Source organism: Berghia stephanieae, chromosome 3 (assembly GCF_034508935.2).
Source record: "Berghia stephanieae isolate SIO BIC M18660-M18661 chromosome 3, UCSD_Bste_1.3, whole genome shotgun sequence".
Classification (NCBI taxonomy): Eukaryota; Metazoa; Mollusca; class Gastropoda; order Nudibranchia; family Aeolidiidae; genus Berghia; species Berghia stephanieae.
In genome coordinates, this window is record NC_088362.1 from 29,388,191 (window position 1) to 29,410,231 (window position 22,041).

General features: G+C 34.4%; 1 protein-coding gene across 3 annotated transcripts; it reads left to right on the forward strand.

The window, feature by feature from the left end:
• The first annotated feature begins 999 nt into the window (after positions 1–999).
• On the forward strand, positions 1,000–19,299 carry LOC144967493 (centrosomal protein of 85 kDa-like). Of its 3 annotated transcripts, none has more exons than XM_078904819.1 (14): positions 1,000–1,174; positions 2,405–2,488; positions 3,045–3,101; positions 4,207–4,952; positions 6,376–6,536; positions 8,221–8,335; positions 8,618–8,712; positions 9,260–9,338; positions 12,426–12,578; positions 13,876–14,022; positions 14,741–14,875; positions 16,866–17,036; positions 17,812–18,031; positions 18,890–19,299. In XM_078904819.1, the coding sequence occupies exons 2-14, from the start codon at positions 2,455–2,457 to the stop codon at positions 19,072–19,074; spliced, it is 2,298 nt and encodes a 765-aa protein (XP_078760945.1). In that variant the 5' UTR covers positions 1,000–1,174; positions 2,405–2,454; the 3' UTR covers positions 19,075–19,299. The 3 variants fall into 3 exon arrangements, with proteins under 3 accessions (XP_078760945.1, XP_078760946.1, XP_078760947.1); XM_078904820.1 differs by having other exon boundaries at positions 1,013–1,160; XM_078904821.1 differs by lacking the exon at positions 1,000–1,174 and adding an exon at positions 2,073–2,191.
• Positions 19,300–22,041: the final 2,742 nt, after the last annotated feature.

A 22,041-nucleotide genomic window follows, 5' to 3' on the forward strand; every position in this document is an offset into this window, starting at 1 on the left:
CATGAAGAATAAAAAGTACCGATTTTCTTTGTTTAGAACCACGATGGCCGCCGTTGCTGGGCGACGTGACATCAGACAATTGAATCCAATTTGTCCTATGGCCAAAAAAGATAAAGCTCTGAAAAAAAAGTATGCATGAAACAATGCCGGACAATGCGAGAAAGGAAAATACAAATTAAACTATTAATAAAAAAAAAAAAAAAAAAAAAAAAAAAAAACCCGTCTTCCTCGAACGAGGATCGAACGTCAGACCTGATAACCGGTCGGACTTGCTACCATTACACCATGAGGTAACCCGACGGTGGCACATCTGATCAGTAATCAGGAGGTCTGAGGTTCGATCCTCCGTCGAAGAAGACTGATTTTGTGGGATTTCTTTTGTTTTTTGTATTTTTTTTCTTGCTTTGTCTGGCACTGTTTCATACTTTATCTTACTTATGTCTGCTCCAGAATTTCTTAAAAATAAACACTGACACAGACACTGTGAAATCTCAGTATAATCGTTTTCGGCTATAACACTCAGTGACCAAATTTTCAATGTGGCCTTGATCTAAGTAGCGCTGTTTTTCTCCATTCAACTCGTACCTTTCCTGCTGACCCCCCCCCCCCCCCCCCAACCCCAACAAATAAATTGATTTTAAAAAACCTTAAAATAAATGAGAGCCTAAGGAAATTTATCGTTATATTATCATTCCATTTCTTGAGGAAACGATTTGGGGGGGGGGGGGGGGGGGGGGGAATCATGGCGTAATTTTCAGACGCCAATCGGACTATTCAATAACTTATTATTTCTTAGAAGCAATTTAGTTAGGTCATCTACATTTCACAAGAATTCCCTAAATCTTTGACTGAAATAATCAACATTTAGGTAAAATAATATCGTAATGTAGATATTTGCTTGATTGTTTTAAGACTTTTTAACGATTTCTTTGTCTCTAATGAGTATGGTTCTTAGAGCCATTTTCATTTCAAAATTTGGATACACTAATCTCAACTCTCGTAATATCTGGCTGAAAGTAAATAACAATGACCGAGATATTTCTCGCTTGCATTGACTGGCATTGAGAACAATAACAGGATGAAAACTGATAATGATAAACTTATTCTCTGAACGTTGAAAATGATAACATAAACAACATATTTTTTATGGTTATCACGAAGTAGGTAATATAAGGTAATATTCGTTACAGTTTATCAAATGTCTGTTGAACATGATAGTGATAGTCAATCATAATCAACTCACACTCAATCAACAACACTATCTACCACCAATGACCACGGATACTGATTGATATAATAATACTGTATATATCGGACCTTATTATATTATGATTCAATGATTCGATCAATGATGACGATGATTGGTATTGGTATTTGGTTCGGTTGGAAAAGTATAAGGCACTAGAACTTAGAACAAGGACGAAAGCAAAGTTGGAATCGCTGTACTGTGTATCTTCTTGATCTTGGTTGTGATTTTTGACAGATTTTTGTGTTTCAGTTTCAAGTTTCAGAAAGTTTCAATTGAGAATCTCATATTGATGAGATGACATTCATGATTCATATTAATTTTAAACACCATCTTTGTTATTTTTATTTCTGTTGGATTTTAAAAGTCAAAGTCCGAGTCCAACCCATTGCCATTGTTGTAATTGTGGTTTAGGTTTGTGTAAGTATGAGTATGATTATGATAAATTATATATAATCAGATAATTTAATAAGGAAAATGAAAAACAATATACTACAGTACTACAGTTATACAGCTTCTTGATTCTTATGATGCGACCAACATGCTGAACATTGAGAGAAACATAAATTTAAATAGTAAATAAGTTTAAGTTTAGAAAAGAAAGATGTCAATCAGTTGTAAAATTTTTCACCTCTGACCTCTCTCTCTATTTTCCTTGAAAAAATCTTAATTTACTGTTCCTGATATTTTGTAGATCTGTCAACTTGTCCTTCAGAGCCATAAGTCATAAGGCTCATTGAGCCGGAGTTTTTCCCAGTTTCTCTAGGGTGAAACGGAAACGGAAAATAGCAATTGGATAAATTTGGTAAAAATCTTGACTTCACCCGAGACCGATCTTGGTCCCTTTGTGTGTGAATCGAGAGTGCCATTGACTGAGTTATTGGGACCCGCAACTCTCTGAATTTATAGAGAAATTTGTTTTAATTCCTGATTTTCAAAAATTTTGTGATTAAATTATTTATATATCATCATTGTCATCATCGTCATCACTCACAATCACCACCTTCATCATCATCGTCACCTCATCTTCCATTATGCCAGATTGCTTTAGAATTTTCCCTAATATTGAGTTTTAAAAGTTTTTATCACGACTGATGAAACTGTTGATTTCTTTCTTAGTTGCAGTCATTTATTATAATCTGTTAATTTGTTTAAAAGTTACAGAATGTGAGAGGCATTGAGAGAGAGAAGGACATCACGATGACAGAATGACAGACAATTCAGAATCAACAAATATTCCTGGTAAATATGAAACTTTGAGAAATGAATTATAAAGCATCATGAGGTACTTTCTGTCAGATGCAACGAACCTAGCTACCCATGTATTCAATGTGCTCAGTCTTTATAAGATTTTAAAAGCCTGTCTTACATTTTTTAGAATTACTTTATGATTTTAAACAATACCTAATTTTTTCTTCTGTATGTGAAATAGTGATATGGTAACAAATGGCATATGACATTATTATATGACTTATTTGAGTTTTTGATTTTGTTTATTTCTGTGGGATTAATTTCAAAAGAATATTTCTGAATGACTTGATATATATGAATGCTTTAAGGTGGACTGAAGAATTATTGTAAGGACTAATATTTCTATTTGTCGAATTATTAGAATGATTTAATCTGATTTTTTTTAAAACTTAAAAGTGATCTATTGACTTAAGAAAGAAATCCAGATTTTCAAGTTTAAAATTGATTGTTAATGTTATAATTGTTATTGATATTGTTAATGTTATAATTGTTATATTATATGTTTTGTCATCATATAATATGATGAGTGTTTGTTGTCCCTTTTCAGATTATCAAAAAATCAGGCAGACTAGTCGAACAAGTGGTAACCAGGGAACTTCCACAGGTATATTTTGTATAGATGTAGTAGTCCATCAGAGCCAGAATTTATCCCCGTTTCTATATTGAGATATGGACAATAGCAATTGCTTGCTATCCTTTGGATAGGATGCTAGTCTATTGCAAAGTACTTTTCAGCAGATCTAAAAGACTGGCTACCCATTTGTTGCTGGGTGGACAGGGGGGAGGGTCGGAAAAAAATCTCAACTGCACCCAGGGTCAATCTCTGTCCCTTGGTGCGTGAATCGAGTCCTCTACCAACTAAGCTATTGGGACCCCAATTCTAATGGGTGAACAGGGGATCAGAATGTAAACTCCAATTTCACCTGTCATTGATCCCATTCCCTTTTGTACATGATGCGAATACTCTATCAACTGAATAATCAGACTGTCCCCGCAGTCTTTTGCCATTTTAACCCCCATAATTTGCAAACAAGAATTTGCCATTGGATTTACAAAATTCCAAAAGTTTAACCATATGTGGTCCTTTGAAATTTCTTGAATCAATTTTGATAAACCTATGCATACTTCAGAAGTGATGTAGCTCATTTGAATTTGAACATGATATCATTTTCTGAGTGATATAAGCACATTTTCACTCATTTTGAGCTAAAATCGAGTCTTAAAATTCCAAATCTGGAACCAAACTAAAAAAAAAAAAAAGAAAGAAAGAACAGAAAACAGAACAAATGAAAAAAACAGCAACCGAATTCAGAAAAAAAAACAAAACAAAAAAACCCCCAAAAAATCCGACATTATTGGTTATTGTATTTCAAAATGTTTTCTGATAGGTCATTTCCTCATGTTGCACCTTCTGTCTGGAAATCTTCCAATTTCTCTAAGGAAACACAATACTGCAGCTACTTTTGAGACAAATATTAAGACCTATTTTATTAGAAAATATTTGATAGATTTAAACCAGTTTCCAATAAATAGATTTTTTTCTTTGTATGAACGTCTTATGTTTTTTTTGAATGATATGAAATTGTAGCATTGAATATTATATTGAAATGAGCTGTCACTATTTGGAATAGGAGCCGCATTAATGATTACATTATTATTGTTATTGCTATTATTGTTTTTTATAATGATATGTTGATGTTGTTTTTCAGGATGGAATGATGAAGTGGAAACATTAACTCCTTCACCGGTTGTACGACAGCCAAACTCATCGGCTGAGAGTAGTCCTCGGCTGATTCCACAACAGTCACAACAACAACAACAGGGTCAACAACAACACACATCATATACGGGTTACAAATGGGAGGAAAAACAAGAGAAAGGGATAAATACCCCTCCCCCGTCCGTATCTACAACTACGGGTATATCGAAAGCATCCTGGGAGGCACAACAGCCTCAGTACAGACCAGGAAAATATGGACTATCACAAATAGGAGGGTCAGGGTTCAAAGATATCGGGGATGTTTCTTATCTACCCCAGGGATTTACCAGACCTGTCACGAAATATATCGATGCTAATGGGGTAGAACGAAGGATCATAAGGAGAACGGTTTCTCCAGCTAGTATGAATAGACGCTCCTACACAGAAGGATTCCTGCTTTCAAATTCGACAGATTTTTCACTGCCGTTTGGTGATCATGCAAGACTGAAGAGTGCCCAGAGCCATAAAAATTTGCATCATGCGGATATGTTTGGTTCAAATCCGAAACGAGATGGTAGCGGTTCTTTTTTAGAAAATTCTGGAGAATTGCGAGATTTATCGTCGAAGAATTACCAAGTCATGAATACACAAGAAGATTGGAAGGAGATTGTTATGTCAAAGACTCCGCAAGAAGATCTTCGGCACTGGCAGCAGCAACATCAGGAAGAACTTTTGCATCAACACTTAGAAACTCAGGTATGTTTTCTTATTCTTATGTTATTCTTATGTAACTGATGACTAAATAAATTGAAAGTTCAAGTCTTTTCAAGAGAAAATGAAACTGATTTTTGCTGTAGTGTTTCTGATTGTCTTTATATCCAAATTTTTCATTTCAACAATATTTTTTAATCTCGGCAATCTAATAATTCTGTCCTATTTCTCTATGTTTTAAACTTCAGTCCACAAAACTTGATTTCTCGTCTAAAAATGTGTATCATTGCTCTAATTTTCATGTTTATGTTTGTAGTTTCTTCACACATTTTGGGGTTTTCCTTTGTGACTTGACTTATTTTTTTTCTTTTGTAGCCTCATTTATCTTGTGTTAACTTTATTAACCTGGTTTTACAAAACCTTTAACTTTAAACCAATAAATAATTGCAGATATTTAATCAAGCTTAATAGCTAGTATGTTGAGTACTTTAGAATGTGACCTCCTATAGTGGGCAGGGAGGCCACTTACTGTGTCTTCTATATCCTTAACTCTGTTTACCAACATGCTTTTTGTTTTTGTCTTGGAATGAGATTATTTGGTTTTGTCCTTTCCTTTGTCGGAGTCCTTGAATGGGAGGGAAGCCGTCCAATGTATAGTTACAGATTTAGGAGATGATATTTTTTTCCTTGTATTACATCTTTGTAATGTATTGTTATATTTGTTGCTTTGAATGTATAATCTAAGGATATTTGAGTATGTTCCTCTCAGTGGGATCCAGTTGCATTTAGCTGGATGAGAACTCTAGATGATCGCAAACTAAGTTCAATGATAGTGTACTATTGGAATCTACATTTGTTCCCTTTTTGTACCATCCCCTTTGCCTTACTTTTCTTGTGTGCTTTTGATTGTAAGTCAAGAATTTTTTTTCTATCCCATTTCCTTCCTTTTTACTGGTGTTGAAATTACCTAATGTGTCGCAAGCAGCTTAAAACACCTAAAAACAAAAAGCAAAAAAGTCATCCTTCAAATTGTAGTCTTTTTCATGATCTGCATATATAATCGATTGAGCTTTTATATAAATAATTGAGCTTTTATTTAAATAATTGAGCTTTTTTATAGCGCAATATCCACTAAACGTGCTCAAAGCGCTTTACAAAGGGTCCCTGACTAACAGCAACATGTAAGATGTAGAATGAGACATGACCCCTGTTAGGCGATAATACAATTTTTTCCGACAGAGACAACGCTGTTAATGACCAGGTATTCATTTTACACCTGAGTATGGTGAGAGAATGGGAGTAAAGAGCCTTTTCCAAGTACTCAACAATGCGCCGAGCGAGGCTCGAACCCAGGACCTTCCAATCCAAAAGCCAGTGTCATACCATAAGACCACATAGCTGCACATATATATGATAGCTAAATATATAATAATAAAAAATGTAATTTTATCTTTTTTTCATGCTCCAGGCCCTTTATGAAAATCCCTCAAACCCAATGCTCCAGGGCCAGGTGTTAACAGATCCAGGCCTCAGTAAGCTAAACTTACAAGACGTTCCACCTGCCAGATGGGAGCCAGTCAGAAGGGCTGCTGATAATATCATTAGAGAGAAAAATATGATTATTGACAAGTAAGTGAATGGTCAGCTCTTATTTAAAAATTTAAGTTTTTGTGCTATTGAAAACAAATACCAAAAAAAAAAAGTATTGAAATGTTAGTTTCTGCTAACATTCCCCTTTTATTCTATATTTGTTTATTATTTAAATCTTCTTTTGACAACACAATGAGCTATGACAACAAACTAACAACTCTGGCACATTTTACATGTTTTCATTTTTAAAAAGAATTTTTTTATCACAATGTTAACTTATAGGTTAAAGCAAACAAATAAATTTTAAAAAAAAGAAGTAAGAAATGAAAAAAGATGAGTTTTGTTGGCAGAGATCTGGGTTTACAGAGCCCTACGCACAACCTCTTTAGTCTGTACAGGGAAATGGTTTAGTTGAAGAGGCTATTCTTGTTTTTCTATTGGTGCTTGTCTTTGAACTTTTGGATTGTTGTTGAACTCCAGGGATAGACCATGATCTAAATCTTTTCAAATTATTTCGAAATTGCCTCCTTCAGATCCATTAGTCCCATGGAATCATGGAGCTGGAGTTTATCCCAGTTTCTATAGTATTAAATGGACAATAGCAATTGCTTGCTATCCTTTGGATAGAACACTAGTCTATCACAAAGTACTTTCCGCCAAATCTAACAGACTCAGCTACCCATTCACTGCTGGGAGGACAGGGGGTTCAGAGAAAAAATCTTGACTGCACCCGGGATCGATCTTGTACCTTGCAGCGAGTGCTCTACCAACTAAGCTATTGAACCTCCCCCCCCCCCCCCCCCCCCAAAAAAAATATACAATCTGGAATATGAATATTTAGATTTATAAGATTAACAAAGTTGTGATTCATTTTTAAATGCTGTACTTCAGAAAGACACTGATTGAAAATTTGGCCAGAAAGCTCATCCTCAAATATCGATCAATTTAAATGACCCTCATCGAGGTATATCCAGGTTTTAGAGTTTTTGTCAAGATCAGGGTCATTTAAATAGATCGATATTAGAAGGACAAGTTTTCTGGACAAATCTTTAAATATGCATTTTTATGAGTATGGCACACAACTGGTTAAGCGAAAATGACATTCTGACTTTGCAAACGATATGAAACGATATGCGCACATATTATAACTTTTTTCAGAATTTGATCAATTTACAAAATTTTACTATTTTCTTGTATCATATTGGTGGATGTTGGTCTTTTTTTGTCTGCAAAATTAACTTTATTATCAAATTAAAGACAAATTTTGCGTTTTCTCAAAATTCCATTTTGCATAATTTTCTGATTTTCTAATTCCTGTCGTTCCACGCCAAATTTTCAGTTGAAATCGAAAAAATTCTTGAAAATCTATTTTCCAGACTGTTGCTAAACTTTTCCATCATGATGTGGCGCTTTTTGTAAGAAACATTGGGTGTGTAAATTTTGAAGAGATCTATTTATTGGTTTTTGGTGCATCACTGTGGGAAACTTATGAGGGTTTTGTCTAATTTTAGCCTATATTGTCTCATTATGTCAGAAATTATTTTTTTTTTAATTTTCTGCTTTAATTGGTGTTAATCATCAAATTGGATCTCTTATCACCTAAAAATAACAAGGGAATAGCAATATTAGCATTACTATCAAAATGGATTTTTGACCAAAGGCAAAAGATTATGATGTTATGGCGATGTGTTTTTTAAAAAATATTTGACTCTATCTTTCACAGGCTTAAGAATCGTATTTTGGAGTTGGAAGATGACTTCAAAATGTCAGAATCGAAGTTACGTCAGGCCTTGCTTTCAAATCAGGATGACAATAATATTGTACAACAAAAACTTAAAGTAAGTGTGATCGCACCTCTCTGATCTCTCCACCTTTTTTTTCTTCTTCTTTCTACTTTTCAGTCAATATATATATATTTTTTTAATTTGCCATTTTATTTTTTCATTAAATTTAAAAAGTTCCAAATGAAAATCATGTATAAGAAACATCATTGTTTTTGTAAATTTTTAAAAAGATATTGATAATAATAAAAATAATAATAATAATGATAATAATAACAATAATAATAATAATAATAATAATAATAATAATAATAATAATAATAATGATAATAATTACAGGAAATGCAGCATAAAAACGCTAATCTTAAAGAGAGGATGAATGAAGAAAGATCAAAGAAAGATACCGAAATCGACGATCTGGAGGTTAAGTTGGGGTAAGTGTATAAAGATTTTAAAAAAAATTTATAGTTTTATCCATAGAATAAAACTAGAGAAGTGGTGTTGAACTCGTTAAGAAAGCTATTCTGTGATTGGCTGTAAATAAGTTACAATTTAATTTCATTCCCACAAGCAGTCCTTCACAGCTATTAGTCACATGGGGCTGGAGTTTATCCCTGTTTCTTTTGCTTGAAATGGACAATAAGAATTGCTTGCAATCCTTTGGATATAACGCTAGTCTATTGGTGTAAAATGAGTACCTGGCCGTTAACAGCGTTGTCTCTGTTCGAAAAAATATTAATTCGCGTAACAGGCTTAATGTTACGTCAGATATGTTATGTGTTGCTGTTGGCCATGGACCCATTGTAAAGCTCTTTGAGCACATTTAGTGGATATTGCGCAATATAAAATCTAAAGGTTTTTTTTTCTTGTTTTTTCTTTTTTAAAAAGGATTTCCATGTTTATTCCACAAGTTAGAAATTTTGATCATAAAGTTGTTAATTTTTTTTCTCTGAATTCTTATTATTTTCGTCTATTCCATAGGGCTTCAGAACATGATGTTCAGAGGCTTAAAGAGCTACTCCGACGCAAAGATATGGATATCTCGTCAATAGAAACTCAGGTAAAGTTGTGTGTCGTACTTAAACGCTTTTAAAATTGATGCAATCTATTATTTGTTTTAAAAAGTTTTAAGGAGAATTTTTTTTTTTTTTTTTTGATAATCTTTTTTGATAAAAATATAGGTAATACTTAGTAAAATGTTGTATATGTGACCCTCCGCCTCGAAACGGTATTAAGTCGGATTTTTCAATTTTGGGTTTTTGGTACCAAATCATAGCTTATTTTATGCTTTAAAATTTGATACCAAATTTATACAATTCTGATTATTCATTGCCGAGATATGACCGTTTGAAGTAAGGAGAGTGTGAAAACCAAGTTTTGAGAAAATCGACTTTGAAGTGAGGCACCGTTTTCACGCACAGTCAAATCAATGGGCAAAGATAACTCCTTAGATACGGGCATCGAAAATTTGACGAGAATAGTGAAATTTAGCATGAGCTTAGATTATACATTTAATAATGAACATACAAATTTTTGAAACAATCCAATTATCACTTTTGTAGTTATTCATTATTATGTAAGATGTTCTTAAACAAATAAAACACTGAAAAAAAAATGCCGACAATTGTTCACTTTTTCAAGAATTTTTTATATTTAAATAAAGAATCAATGAAATAAAGATTATTAATGTGAAATTTTTGTCTTATTCAATAGAGAAAATAAGATTTCAAATACCCAAAGTTAAAAACGGGCTTATAATTTGAAAGTACAGTTTTGAAACTACGTGAAGCGGGTGGGCAGGGAAAGAATTATCAAGAAGAGGATTAGAGAGGAAGAGATAGAATGAGAGAGTAAAATACACACACACACACACGCGCACGCACACACACACACAAACACACACATGTGAGAGAAAGAGAGAGAGAGAGAAAAAAAAAGAGAGAGATATAAAAAGAGAGAGAGAGAGAGAGAGAGAGAGAAAGAAAGAAAGAAAGAAAGAGAGAGAGGAGCGAGAGGGGGAGGGGAGAGAGACTGCTTGTGCATTAAGAGGACGCGAGGGAAATAGAATAAAGATTGAAACCTGTATAAGTGTATGTGTATTTGTGTGTTTGTATGTGTGAAAGAAACAAAAGGGAGACGGAGAGAGTGAGGTAGACATGAAGAAAGGGATGGAGGCGGAGCAAAGAATTGTAGGGATAGTTTAAAGAAAGCATTTTGTTACAAAGTAAGTCATAGTCAATCAACTGGAAACATATTGACCAATGAGATTGCAATTAGAGAAATGGGCTGGTCAAATCAATCATTGCATTGTTTCCATTTTGAGTCAGATGACAGCTTGAGGAGGAGGGGTGGGGCTTATTGTGTAGTGACTTACATGAAAACATGTTATTGAATCTCTCAAGTTTTCCTTAGCGTTCCACCACATTGTTCATTGTCTAAAAAGACCCCCCCCCCCCCCCCCTCTTTCTTTCAGTATACAAAGAGAGCACGACAAAACGAACATCCATCTCTCTCTCTCTCTCTCTCTCTCTCTCTCTCTCTCTCTCTCTCTCTCTCTCTCTCTCTCTCTCTCTCTCTCTCTCTCTTTTTCTCTCTCTCTGTTTGTCTCTCTCCCCTCTTCGTCTATCTATCTATCTATCTATCTATCTATCTATCTATCTATCTATCTATCTATCTATCTATCCATTAATAGGTTTGTCTTTCTGTCTGTTTATCTATCCATTTCATTTTTTAGTTACACGTATATCCACCGGGAGTTCATTAATTGTTGAAGGCTCTATTTATTATTCTGCTTTTGTACTTAAAATTAAATGTTTATCCTACAACAATCTCTGTAACTGTAAGTGTAAGTGTACTGTTGTCCTATTAAGTCTTAGAATGTCCTATAATTTCATGAATAAAAAAAAAGAGGGACAAAAGAGGACCCTCACCTCGATCACCAATGCAGCTAGACAAAGAAGTAAAAGCACGTGGTGTGTATCAAAATGCACAAACACACACATATGTAACACACGCATGCTGACGTCATGAAGCATCGCCCGAGCATTATGGCCTACAGCCACAGCGCATGTGATGAGAGTTGACCAATCAGAATCATTCATTTGTAAGGTTGTCAGGGAAAACCCTAGACTTGTTTACAGTTTTTAAAGTTCATTATTGGTTGAACCATGACATTGTGGATACAGTCATGCTTTCTCTGAGATAGATAAAGACACGCCCTTTGCTGTGATATCTTACACGGTATTGGTGGAGAAAAAGACTCGGTATTACTAAGCCTTGGAAAGGGTGGCTCTCTGAGAGAAAGTCAACTCTCGTTTTGAAAGTGTCACTGATAGTTGCATTTTTAAACTTGAAATTTATATAACTTATCGTCAATATTTATGTTGAATTATTATGTATTCATGTAGAACAATGATTGTAGTTTCTGAAACAACCAAAAACTGAAATTTGATAATTTTGACCATTTCCACTTTAAAACCGGTTTTCTTCGTTTTCCAAATCCCGACTTAATACCGCTTCGAGGCGGAGGGTCACATATTGTCTAGCCTCTGATTTTGGTTTCAACTTAATGTTCTTTTATCTCACAAGCGGATCAAGTATGTTTTCATAGCCAAATAATTTCGTTAAATGTCAAATCACATTTTGAATGAATAATGCCTATCTCAGTTTTTTTGGAGGTGGGGGGGGGGGGGGATGACTGAGCTCAGTCGGTTGTGCAACCGCTCGCTGTCCTCTCTCTCCCGGCCAGACGGAGGGTGGCGTGTCAATTGGATCCTGAGTTTGGCACTGACCCCGTTACTTTTTATTCTCTGTTTTCATCTGGCATTTCTCCATACCCAATTTTTCTCTTCGCTTTAGATTGTAATTCACAAGCTTTTTTGGACTATCTTAAATTATTTTTTACTGGCACTGAAATGACCTGAAGTGTATTTTAAGCCCAGTCAAACCTTTAAAATAAAGCTAGTCAGATGGAACAAAACAAAATATCTATCAATTTCTTTAGCAGGTACTTATCCTCACCTGAGTCTGATGGTTTTATTGTATTAATTTGATTTCTTAATTTTGCGTTGAACTCTGCTGTCATGATATAGCTTGCTAAACTACCGTTATTTGCTTGTTTAATTATGTTTTGCTCTGCTGTCTGTAGATTGAAGCCAAAGCCCAAGAGGCAGCAAGCTGGCGTCAGCAGTTTGAAGATTCACGCTACACCCATCAGGATATGAAGAAAAAGCTCGACAGTCTCCAACGGTACCTGAATGACTTGCCAACTGTGGAGGAAAGCAGGGTTCAAGCCCAGGAGGTTTCTATATTTCTTTTAGTTAAATGAGCTATTATAAAGCGCATTATCCACTAAACATGCTCAAAGCGCATTACAAGGTGTCCTTAGGCAGCAGCACCATTTAACATGTAGGATGAGACATGAAGCCTTTTAGGCGATACTACAATTTTTTTTTTTTTCGGATAGAGACAACAATGTTGACAGCCATGTCTCATTTTACACCCGAGTATGGTGAGAGAATGTGAATAAAGACCCTTTTCCAAGGACTCACCTATGTGCCGCTCAGAGCAGGACTCAAACCCAGGACCACCCGATCCAAAGGATACCACTGGACCACATAGACGACGATGTTGTCATTCGTTAAGTGTTTCATGGAAATGAAAATAAATAGTAAATATATATTGACTTTCAAGATAATCCTTTGAAAAATAAAAAATATCAAATTCATTATTGAATATCTTCCGTCCTCTCTCATCTCAAATTTTTAAAAAAGTAAAAGATCACTCTTCTTTTTGTTCTGGCCCTTGCTGGAGTACATAGCTGAGAGGGAAACAATCAAAGGTTTGGTATTAGTTTTGGGAGATAATTGTTTTCCCCCCATTTAAATCATCTCTCTAATATGTTTTGTTAGTTATGTTTTTTGTTTTGGATATATTCTGTGAACATTTTAGTGCTTCACTCTTGGTGGGAACCTCTGCTGGTTTCAAGATGAGACTTTTAGGTGATCTCAAACTAAGTACATTGATTGTATGCTTTTTGAATCTACATCTTTTCTCTATTCGAAATAATTTCCCTTTGTATTACTTGGGTGCTTCAATTGTAATTCTTGAATATTTTTTTACTATCCCATTATCTTTTTACTGGTGCAATATGACTTAATGTTTCAAGCACTATTCTTTTGTAGTCCTTCAGAGCCATTGGGCCCATGGAGTCGGAGTTTATCCCGGTTTCTATAGCGTGGAACGGACAATAGCAATTGCTTGCTACCCTGTGGATAGGATGCTAGTCTATCGCAAAGTACTTTCCACAAGATCTAACAGGCCGATCTACCCAATCACTGCTGGGTGGACAGGGGGGTCAGAAAAAAATATCAACTGCACCCGGGATCGATCTTGGTCCCTTTGCTTGTGAAGCGAGTGCCTCTCTACCAAGTGATCTAACGGAACCTCCTCAAGAACTATAAAACTCTTAAAAACAACAGACAAAACAAATCATTGTCACAATTATCATTTCACTATCCAGTTGTATTTTGCATTGATACAGTGGAATTATTATATCTTGACTTTTCATTATTTTGTTTTTGTTTTTTTTGTCCCAGATCCTATCCTTACGAGAGGACAACTTAGCTTTGAAATCTAAAGTGGAGAGCTCTGAGAAGAAACTTAGTCAAGTTAGGAAGGTAATCACAGCCAGAGATTTTCGAATTAGAGAACTTGAGGAAAAAGAAAAAGATTTAGAAAAGCAGGTAAGTATTTCAGATGTCAAGCCGAGAGCTGCTCAAACTTGCTAACTTTCTTCAATTTTTTCAGAGAAATTCAAATTTTGCCCTCATTCCTTATATGCCAAATTTCCAGCTATTTACCCAATTAAAAAAAAAATGTCATCGTCACCATCATCATTATCATCATTGTCACCACCATTATCATCATCTTTCCATAACTTTTCTAGAAGATAATTTTAGTGTTTGCTTCGGCTACTTAATTTTTTGAAGAAGTACAAAATCACCATGAAATGAAACATTCATTTAAAAAAAAAACTGACAGTGTTTAGAACATTTATTTTTATTATTATTATTATTATTATTATTATTATTATTATTATTATTATTATTATTATTATTATTATTATTATTATTATTATTATTATTATTATTATTATTATTTTTTTTTTTTTTTTTTTTTATTTATTTATTTTATTTTTTTTTTAATAACTATTATTATTATTATTGTTTCAAATTTTAAAAATTTATTTATTTTTTATTTTTATTGAAAATAATTTCAATAATTAGATAAGAAATGCCCCGAAAACCTTAGCACAGTCAGCAGGAAGTTTAGTATACACTGAGTTAAAATGAAACGACTCGCATCTCTTTTCTTGAAAAAAAATGCCATTATTACTATTTGATTTTAATGTGTTATCTTCTTTTATTAATATTTAGACATTCTTTATATTTATGTTCACAGATCTCAGACATGAATTCTGAACTGGATCGTATGCGAGATGCAGAAGGTTATGAACTTTACAAAGCTCAGAGGGATGTACAAAATCTGTCTGCAGACAAAGACAAAATGGGAGATGATTTAGTTAAAGCCAAAAAGGTAACTCTTTATTTTTCACTTTTATCAGCAGACCGACCTGCCTAGTACTACGAAAAATTGGTGGAAATACAAATTTTTGTCTCCAGCTACAGAGCTGCATAGGCCTCTTTGACTCAATAAATCTTGTTGATAAGGAAAGTTGAGCTCCTTAGAACCTATATTCATGAGTTTGGAGCATTTTTGGACCATCATGCTGAGAGCAAATTATTTGTAAAGCTATTTAGCGTGAATTTTCTCTTTTTTTTTTTTCCTCTTGGAAACTACGAATTGTTTTGAAATTTCAAGTTGGCAGCTCTGCTTTATCAGTTCAAATAATCTTGAGGTGGCTTTGTTAAGAATGGAGGGAGCAAGATGCACTGGAAGCTGTGGTATTACCTTTAAATCTTGAAAAAAATTTTTTTTTTAAATTTGAGCTTTTATATAGCTCAACATCCACTAAAAGTGCTCAAAGCGCTTTACAAAGAGTTCCTGGCCAACAGCAACACTTAACATGTAGAACATGGCATGACGCCTGTTAGGCGATATCACAATTACCTCACCTCAATCTCCGACCACGTTGATCATAGAGGACACATGAGAGCTGATCTTGCAGCTATTCTGCTTCATTTATCTTTGTTGTTTTTTTGTTTTTTTTTTTGCCTTGACGTATTATGGGGCAGTGATGCTCAGCGGTACGTTCTTTGCTTCGTCCCTGAAAGATACAGAGTTCGATTACCCACCGCTGCCCTTTGTGGCCTTGAGCAAGTCATCTTGTCCTAGCTCAATTTGTGGCGCTGCACTGCGGCTGAGGCCTGGGTTATTCCAGTCTTCCCATCGAGTAGACCCTGGAGACAAAGTACCCCTATGGGATGAATAAAGGGGATTTTATTTTATTTATTTATGTTTTTTACACTACAGTTCAAAATGTTTGTATCTTTCTGTATCAGTGCCCCTCCGTTATGGAATAGCAATAGTTTTAAAACTAGATCCAGACCTTCCTTTGACATTTTTAAACAGAATCTGAAAACAGAACTTTCTTCCCTGTGCCTTTTAGTCCATTGTATATTTTAATTTGTTCATTGTTTGACTATTGACTGTCACTGTAATGCTTTTTTTTCCCATAGCGCCCTGAGCACCTTTGAGTGGAAGTGTGCGCTTTATAAATGCTTCATTATTATTATTAAAAATAACCATTATTATTATTATTATTATTATTATTATTATTATTATTATTATTATTATTATTATTATTATTATTATTATTATTATTATTATTATTATCATTTTTGTTGTTATTATTATTATTATCACTCAATCAATTGATGCTATGCATTTAGGTTTAATACCCACAACATCCACCAGTTGAATGTAACGTACCAACACACAAAACTGTGTGTAATGTTTATAACCTGATAGATATAATTAAGTGAAAAGTAATCACCAAAATAGCTGTCTAAAAACAATAGCAAAGAGCTGAGTGATGTCAATTTCATTCCTTCAATATGCTTCATATACTAGTAAGGTTATCATTGACTTATCCTTTAACCTCCTTTTTGTACATTTCTATTTTTGATAACAGCTCATATTAGTTGAGCTTTTTTTTTCTTTTCTTTATAGCACAATGTCCACTAAACGTGCTCAAAACGCTTTACAAGCTGTCCCTGACCAACAACACTTAACATGTAGGACAAGACATGTCGCCTGTTAGGCGATATTACAATTTTTTTTCAGACAGAGACAACGCTGTTAATAGTCAGGTACTCATTTTACACCTGAGTACAGTGAGATAATGTGAGTAAAGAGCCTTTTCCAAGGACTCAACTATGCGCCGAGCAAGGCTCAAACCCAGAATCTTCCGCTCCGAAAGCGAGTGTCATACCACAAGACTACATATTCGCACGATCATCTTATTTTATATTATCTTTTTCACTAATTTTTTGAAAATCTATTTATGGTCATAATTTTTGTACTTTTGAAAAAAAAAATGTCTAAATTTTAAAATCCATTTCAGCTTTTAGAAACGACTCACCTGAAACTGCGACAAGTGGAGGTGAAATCTCAATCAGAAGTCACAAGAATCCAAGAACGTTTGACTCAGGAGTCCGAGGCTGTGGAGTCTTTGAGGACAGAGATTCAAACTAAAGATGAACAAATAGAGAAGATGAAGAAAACGATCAAGGAGGTTGGTGTTGCCGATTTAAAATATCAGTTATGGTTGTTTTATCGCTGATTTAGTTTATTGTGAAAAAACCCCCAAAAATCTTGAGCTTTTATGTAGCACAATATCCACTAAACATGCTAGAAACGCTTTACAAAAAGTCCCTGACCAACAGCAACACGTAACATGTAGAATGAGACATGACGGTTGTTTTGCAATATTACAATTTTTTCCGACAAAGACAACGCTGTTAACGGCCAGGTACTCATTTTACACCTGAGTACGGTGAGAAAATGTGAGTAAAAAGTCTTTTCCAAGGACTCAACTATGCGCAGAGTGAGGCTCGAACCCAGAACCTTCCAATCCGAAAGCGAGTGTCATACCACATAGCTGCAGTTTAGTTTAGTGTACAATTCTTCTGGAAAACCCGCAATGTTTATGGGGAAATATAGGCTTTTAAGAACAGGTCCTCATCTATTTTGATTGCTAGACTACTGTATTGTGGATATTTACATAGATTGAAACAAATCTTTTGAGCCATAAACTATCAAAATCAGTCCATCAATAAAGTCTGTAGGTGTGCACAAATGAATCTGGCAACAGGGTGGCCAGATAGCGATCTCAACATCAAAGGACTGATCATTGTGCCCTAGCAGATTTTATAAATAATCATTTGAGTCAATGGGTGATAGAATAAACATAGCACAGTAGTGGGAGCACCATTAGAAGCTGCTGCTGCCTTTTGCAGATAAAGACCTTGTACGTTGAAGTCTATCATTTGTATTCTCTACATCAACAGCTTGGTGCCCAAAGCCAGGATCTCCTTCATCAGGGTCTGATGGCCAAAGAATATGCCAGAAATCTGGAGGCCGGCAACACAGAAACAACTGTAGCCGAACACGGCCGCTTTATGATGCAGCTCGGACTGTGTTTCTCAGAGTTACGGGCCTTGGTCGACGTGTGCACCAAACATGCTAATGGTGAGGAACCAGACATCTCTGTGCTTCTTGGATTCAAAGGTGAGTTTAGTTTTTTTTTTTTTCATTTCATTCTTTTTAAAAAATACCGGCCATTTTCCGGATTGTCCCCAAAACTTCACACGCAACCTATACAAAAATAGATTATTTTCACTCAAACACAAAAGCTGTTAAACGAGCTCTTCAGCACAGTGTTAATATACTTTAACTATAACAAACATTTTTGTTCAAACATTATTATGTACAAAAGAACTTAGAATGAGAGAAATGTTGGCTGCATCGTAACAAATGTGACAATTTTCATATGGGTGGTAAGGAGAGAGTTAAAATCATGATATTGTGCCGGAAATCTGCATATATGACTCGTGATCATATAAGCCCAAAATTCCTGACTTTGGTACAAATATCGTCAGGTAACACTCATTTCAAAATACGATTTCATCCTGAACTCACAGAAAATGTTTCAACGTTATCTTAAGTGAAAATATCACATTTTAGTTTTGAGTTTTTGTTAGAGGTATCCCAAACATGGGGGGTCCCAATAGCTCAGTTGGTAGAGCACTCGCTTCACACGCAAAGGAACCAAAATCGAACCCACGTGCAGTCGAGATTTATATCTAACCCCGCTTTGCAATAGACTAGCGTCCTATTATTATTATTGTCACAGTATATATTGTTATTGTAAGGAATCACTTCCAATATCATATCATCCCTATTATTGTTATGTTTAGAAACACTACTATAGTTGTCATTATTTACTCCCAGTTCTCATCATGGAAGGCTATCCCTGAAAGTCAATAAAGCTTCTTAAAACTAATCAACTCAATCTTGTTGTTTGCTGATGTCATAAATAAATATTACATGGTGGCAATTTTATAATTATGTCTGCCTTTCCTCCAGACCCAGCCCACGGTGATGACACAAACGGAGCCACCTCGTCCTCCCAACAAGATCAGGCACAGACCCTCAGTCACTGGTCTCACCAGTTGGAACACTTGAGGGGCCAAGTGGACAAGCTGAGGGCACACCTGTGTAATAAGTATGCCGAGGACATGGGCAACAATGTACACTGTACTACACAGTAAAAAAAAAATAAAAAAAAAATAAGGTTTTTACTGTAGTCATGATCTCAAATAAGATATCCCATAGGGCATTAGATGTGATCCGTACATTCAAAATGGTATTATGTCCAGTTGAAAGTAATGAACAAAAATTAATATAACACTGTAAAAAAAAAAGAACAAAATACCCAACACTGAACGTTTCGGGCTCAAAATCCTTCTTCAGCCAACAACAACAAAAAAAACAAAGACATGAATACATTGCTTAATTCCAGATTTAATCTTTATTTTTTTTTTTGTCCTGTTAGAACACTTGCTTCACAATCAAAGGGACCGAGATCGATCCCAAGTGCAGTGAGAGATTTCTTTTCTGACCCCCCTGTCCACTCAGCAGTGATTGGGTTGTTGGGTCCATTGGATCTGGTGAAAAGTAATTTGCAAATGACTAGCATCCTATCCAAAGGGTAGCAAGCAATTGCTATTGTCCATTTCATGCTATAGAAACTGGGATAAACTCCGGCTCCCATGGGCCTAATGGCTCTGAAGGACAACTTACCCTTATTGGAAGAAAGTTAATTTTCTTTCTCAATATTCAAAAAAAGTTAATATCCAGTTCTGATTATTTTGACCCTGAACTCTAATTTTCATTATCTAGTTCATCCGGACATAATACCCCATTGACTTGACGTGTCATAAATGTGCCCTTCTATCGGTTTGTATTCTTCAAACTTTGATCTTAAAATATATTTCATCGCTGAAGACAACGTTAGACTGAAATGCTGATGTACATACAGTGATATGGTCATTGGTCATCATAACCCCTTGTTCAAAATGGCAGCCTCCATATATTTATTGAACATATATTATGTATAGATTATTTTCATCTTTCATCCATTTATTTTTCTATGTCTTCTTCCTTTGTATTTTATATTTGTCCTTATCTTCATTTTCTTTGTACCTATTTTTCTTCCCTTCCTCTGTTTTTATTTGTTCTTAAATGATATGAGTTTTGTAATATAAACGTTTTTTCTTGTTTTTTTTTTTTTTTTAGGTTTATAGTGCCAATGTATTTTTAGTCAGTACAGATCTGTATTTATCAATATTCTTGTTTCCTCAGACGGAGGAGGAATGCTTTCCCGGTATTTTTTATTTAAAACTCTTTTTAAAGGGTTTTTTTTTTTTTTCAAAATATTTCATATAATATTCATTCATTCATTTCGCACACCATAAAAATCCACAGATCAAATCAAATTTTTTCCCCCTTTATGAAAATTACAGCTTTAAAATGTTATATGTTTACTAAGAGCACTATTACAAACGATGTAAATACTCGTATCTAGAACAAAATTTTATTTTTAAAGTCAATCCTATTTTACCTTTTGTGCAAATTTTATCAATAACTGTCTTAATATATTATTCCCGTCATTTCTTTTTCATGCATAGATTTTTCCCCCCAATGTTTATACATTATGCCAATGCTTATAATAATGGTAAAGAAGAAAGAAAAAAGGTCAATGACGTAGAAAACAGCACATTAACTTGTGTCAAGATTGTTTTTAAACTAAAATATTGCCTTTGAGGTCAATTAGTGATTTGATTTGCTTTGAACCTTTTCACAGTAGAGGAATTCTAAAGGGCTAGACTTTGGAAAACATGCAATTTTTGCAGAAACAAATTTTGTAACTGCTGTATATATAGAAAATTTAAAGAAATATAATTTTGAAAAACAAGAATAACTAACACTAACACAAGTCCAAACAAAAAATATTAGAAGTATGAAATTTATACATCTATTGATTGCAAAACCCAATTCACTTTGGGTTCAAAGATTCGCATTTTTTTTAATTGGCTGAAAATTCTAATGTTAATAGAGGAAGGGCAGAGGCAAATCTGACCTATTGACCTCTTTATGCATCTCAGGGACTGGTTACAAATTTTATATTGCTCTATTATTATAACGGTAATCATGCTGAATTCATGGTTTTATTTCTTGTTGTATTTAAATCAAGGTAGTCCCAATGTAAGTTGAAAATCTTTATGCTGTACGATGCCAATGAATTGCCATTTTAATTGCTATTATTGTCAACAGTTTGTGTTGCTTTTTACCCCGTCTCCTACATCTTTAAAGACATATATTTTAATTCATGCAAATCCTTGAAGGTCTGTGATAAGAATAATGATATAAAATACATTGATATTACTGAATAACGAACAAATGCAGATATGTATAGTATAGTCAAACGTGCCAATTGGATTGTCATGTCCAGTCGATAAGCTTTGAAAAAAATCAGTATTTTGAAATTTTAATGATATTTACTGAAAAAATCTTTAACTTGTCAATGTTTTGTTTGTGAAGAATGTCCTGCGAGTGTGATTTATTGTTATTCAAACAATTTGTTCAAATTTAAACTGAAGGATCTGGTTTAAGCTTTAGTATTGAAAAACATAATTTGTGTCTTGAATTGAGAAAAAATACTCAAGGATGGAATTTAAAATGAATCCTCATTTCATTTGTCAAAGATTCTTTCCACTCTGTTGGTTGTTGAAGCGTTTGCTGAGGGGCTTTAAGCTTGAAATGTTATTCATTATTTTCTTTCTTTTTTTTTTTTAAATAAAAATTAAAATAAAATTTCCTTTATTGGGAAAATTTCTTTAGGGTCTTTTCCAAGCGAAGACTGGAATAACCCAGGCATCAGCCGCAGTGCAGCGCTGCAAACTGAGCTAGGGCGAGGTTACTTGCTCAAGGCCACACATTGCAGTGGATACCTTCCGGGTGCACAGCAAAGACTGTGTCGCTGAACCACGCTGCCCCTATTGTTATTTTCAATTTGTTCAATATTTTTTTGAGTCCAAAGCTTCTAGCGATTCGACAAATTTTGAGAGGAGAGAAAAAAATCTGAAATGGTGTGTTTGACCGTAACAATCGTTAACTTAGAGCCTGACACTAGAACCCTACTCTAGGACGTCATTTTTTAGGTTTGTGCAGCGTCT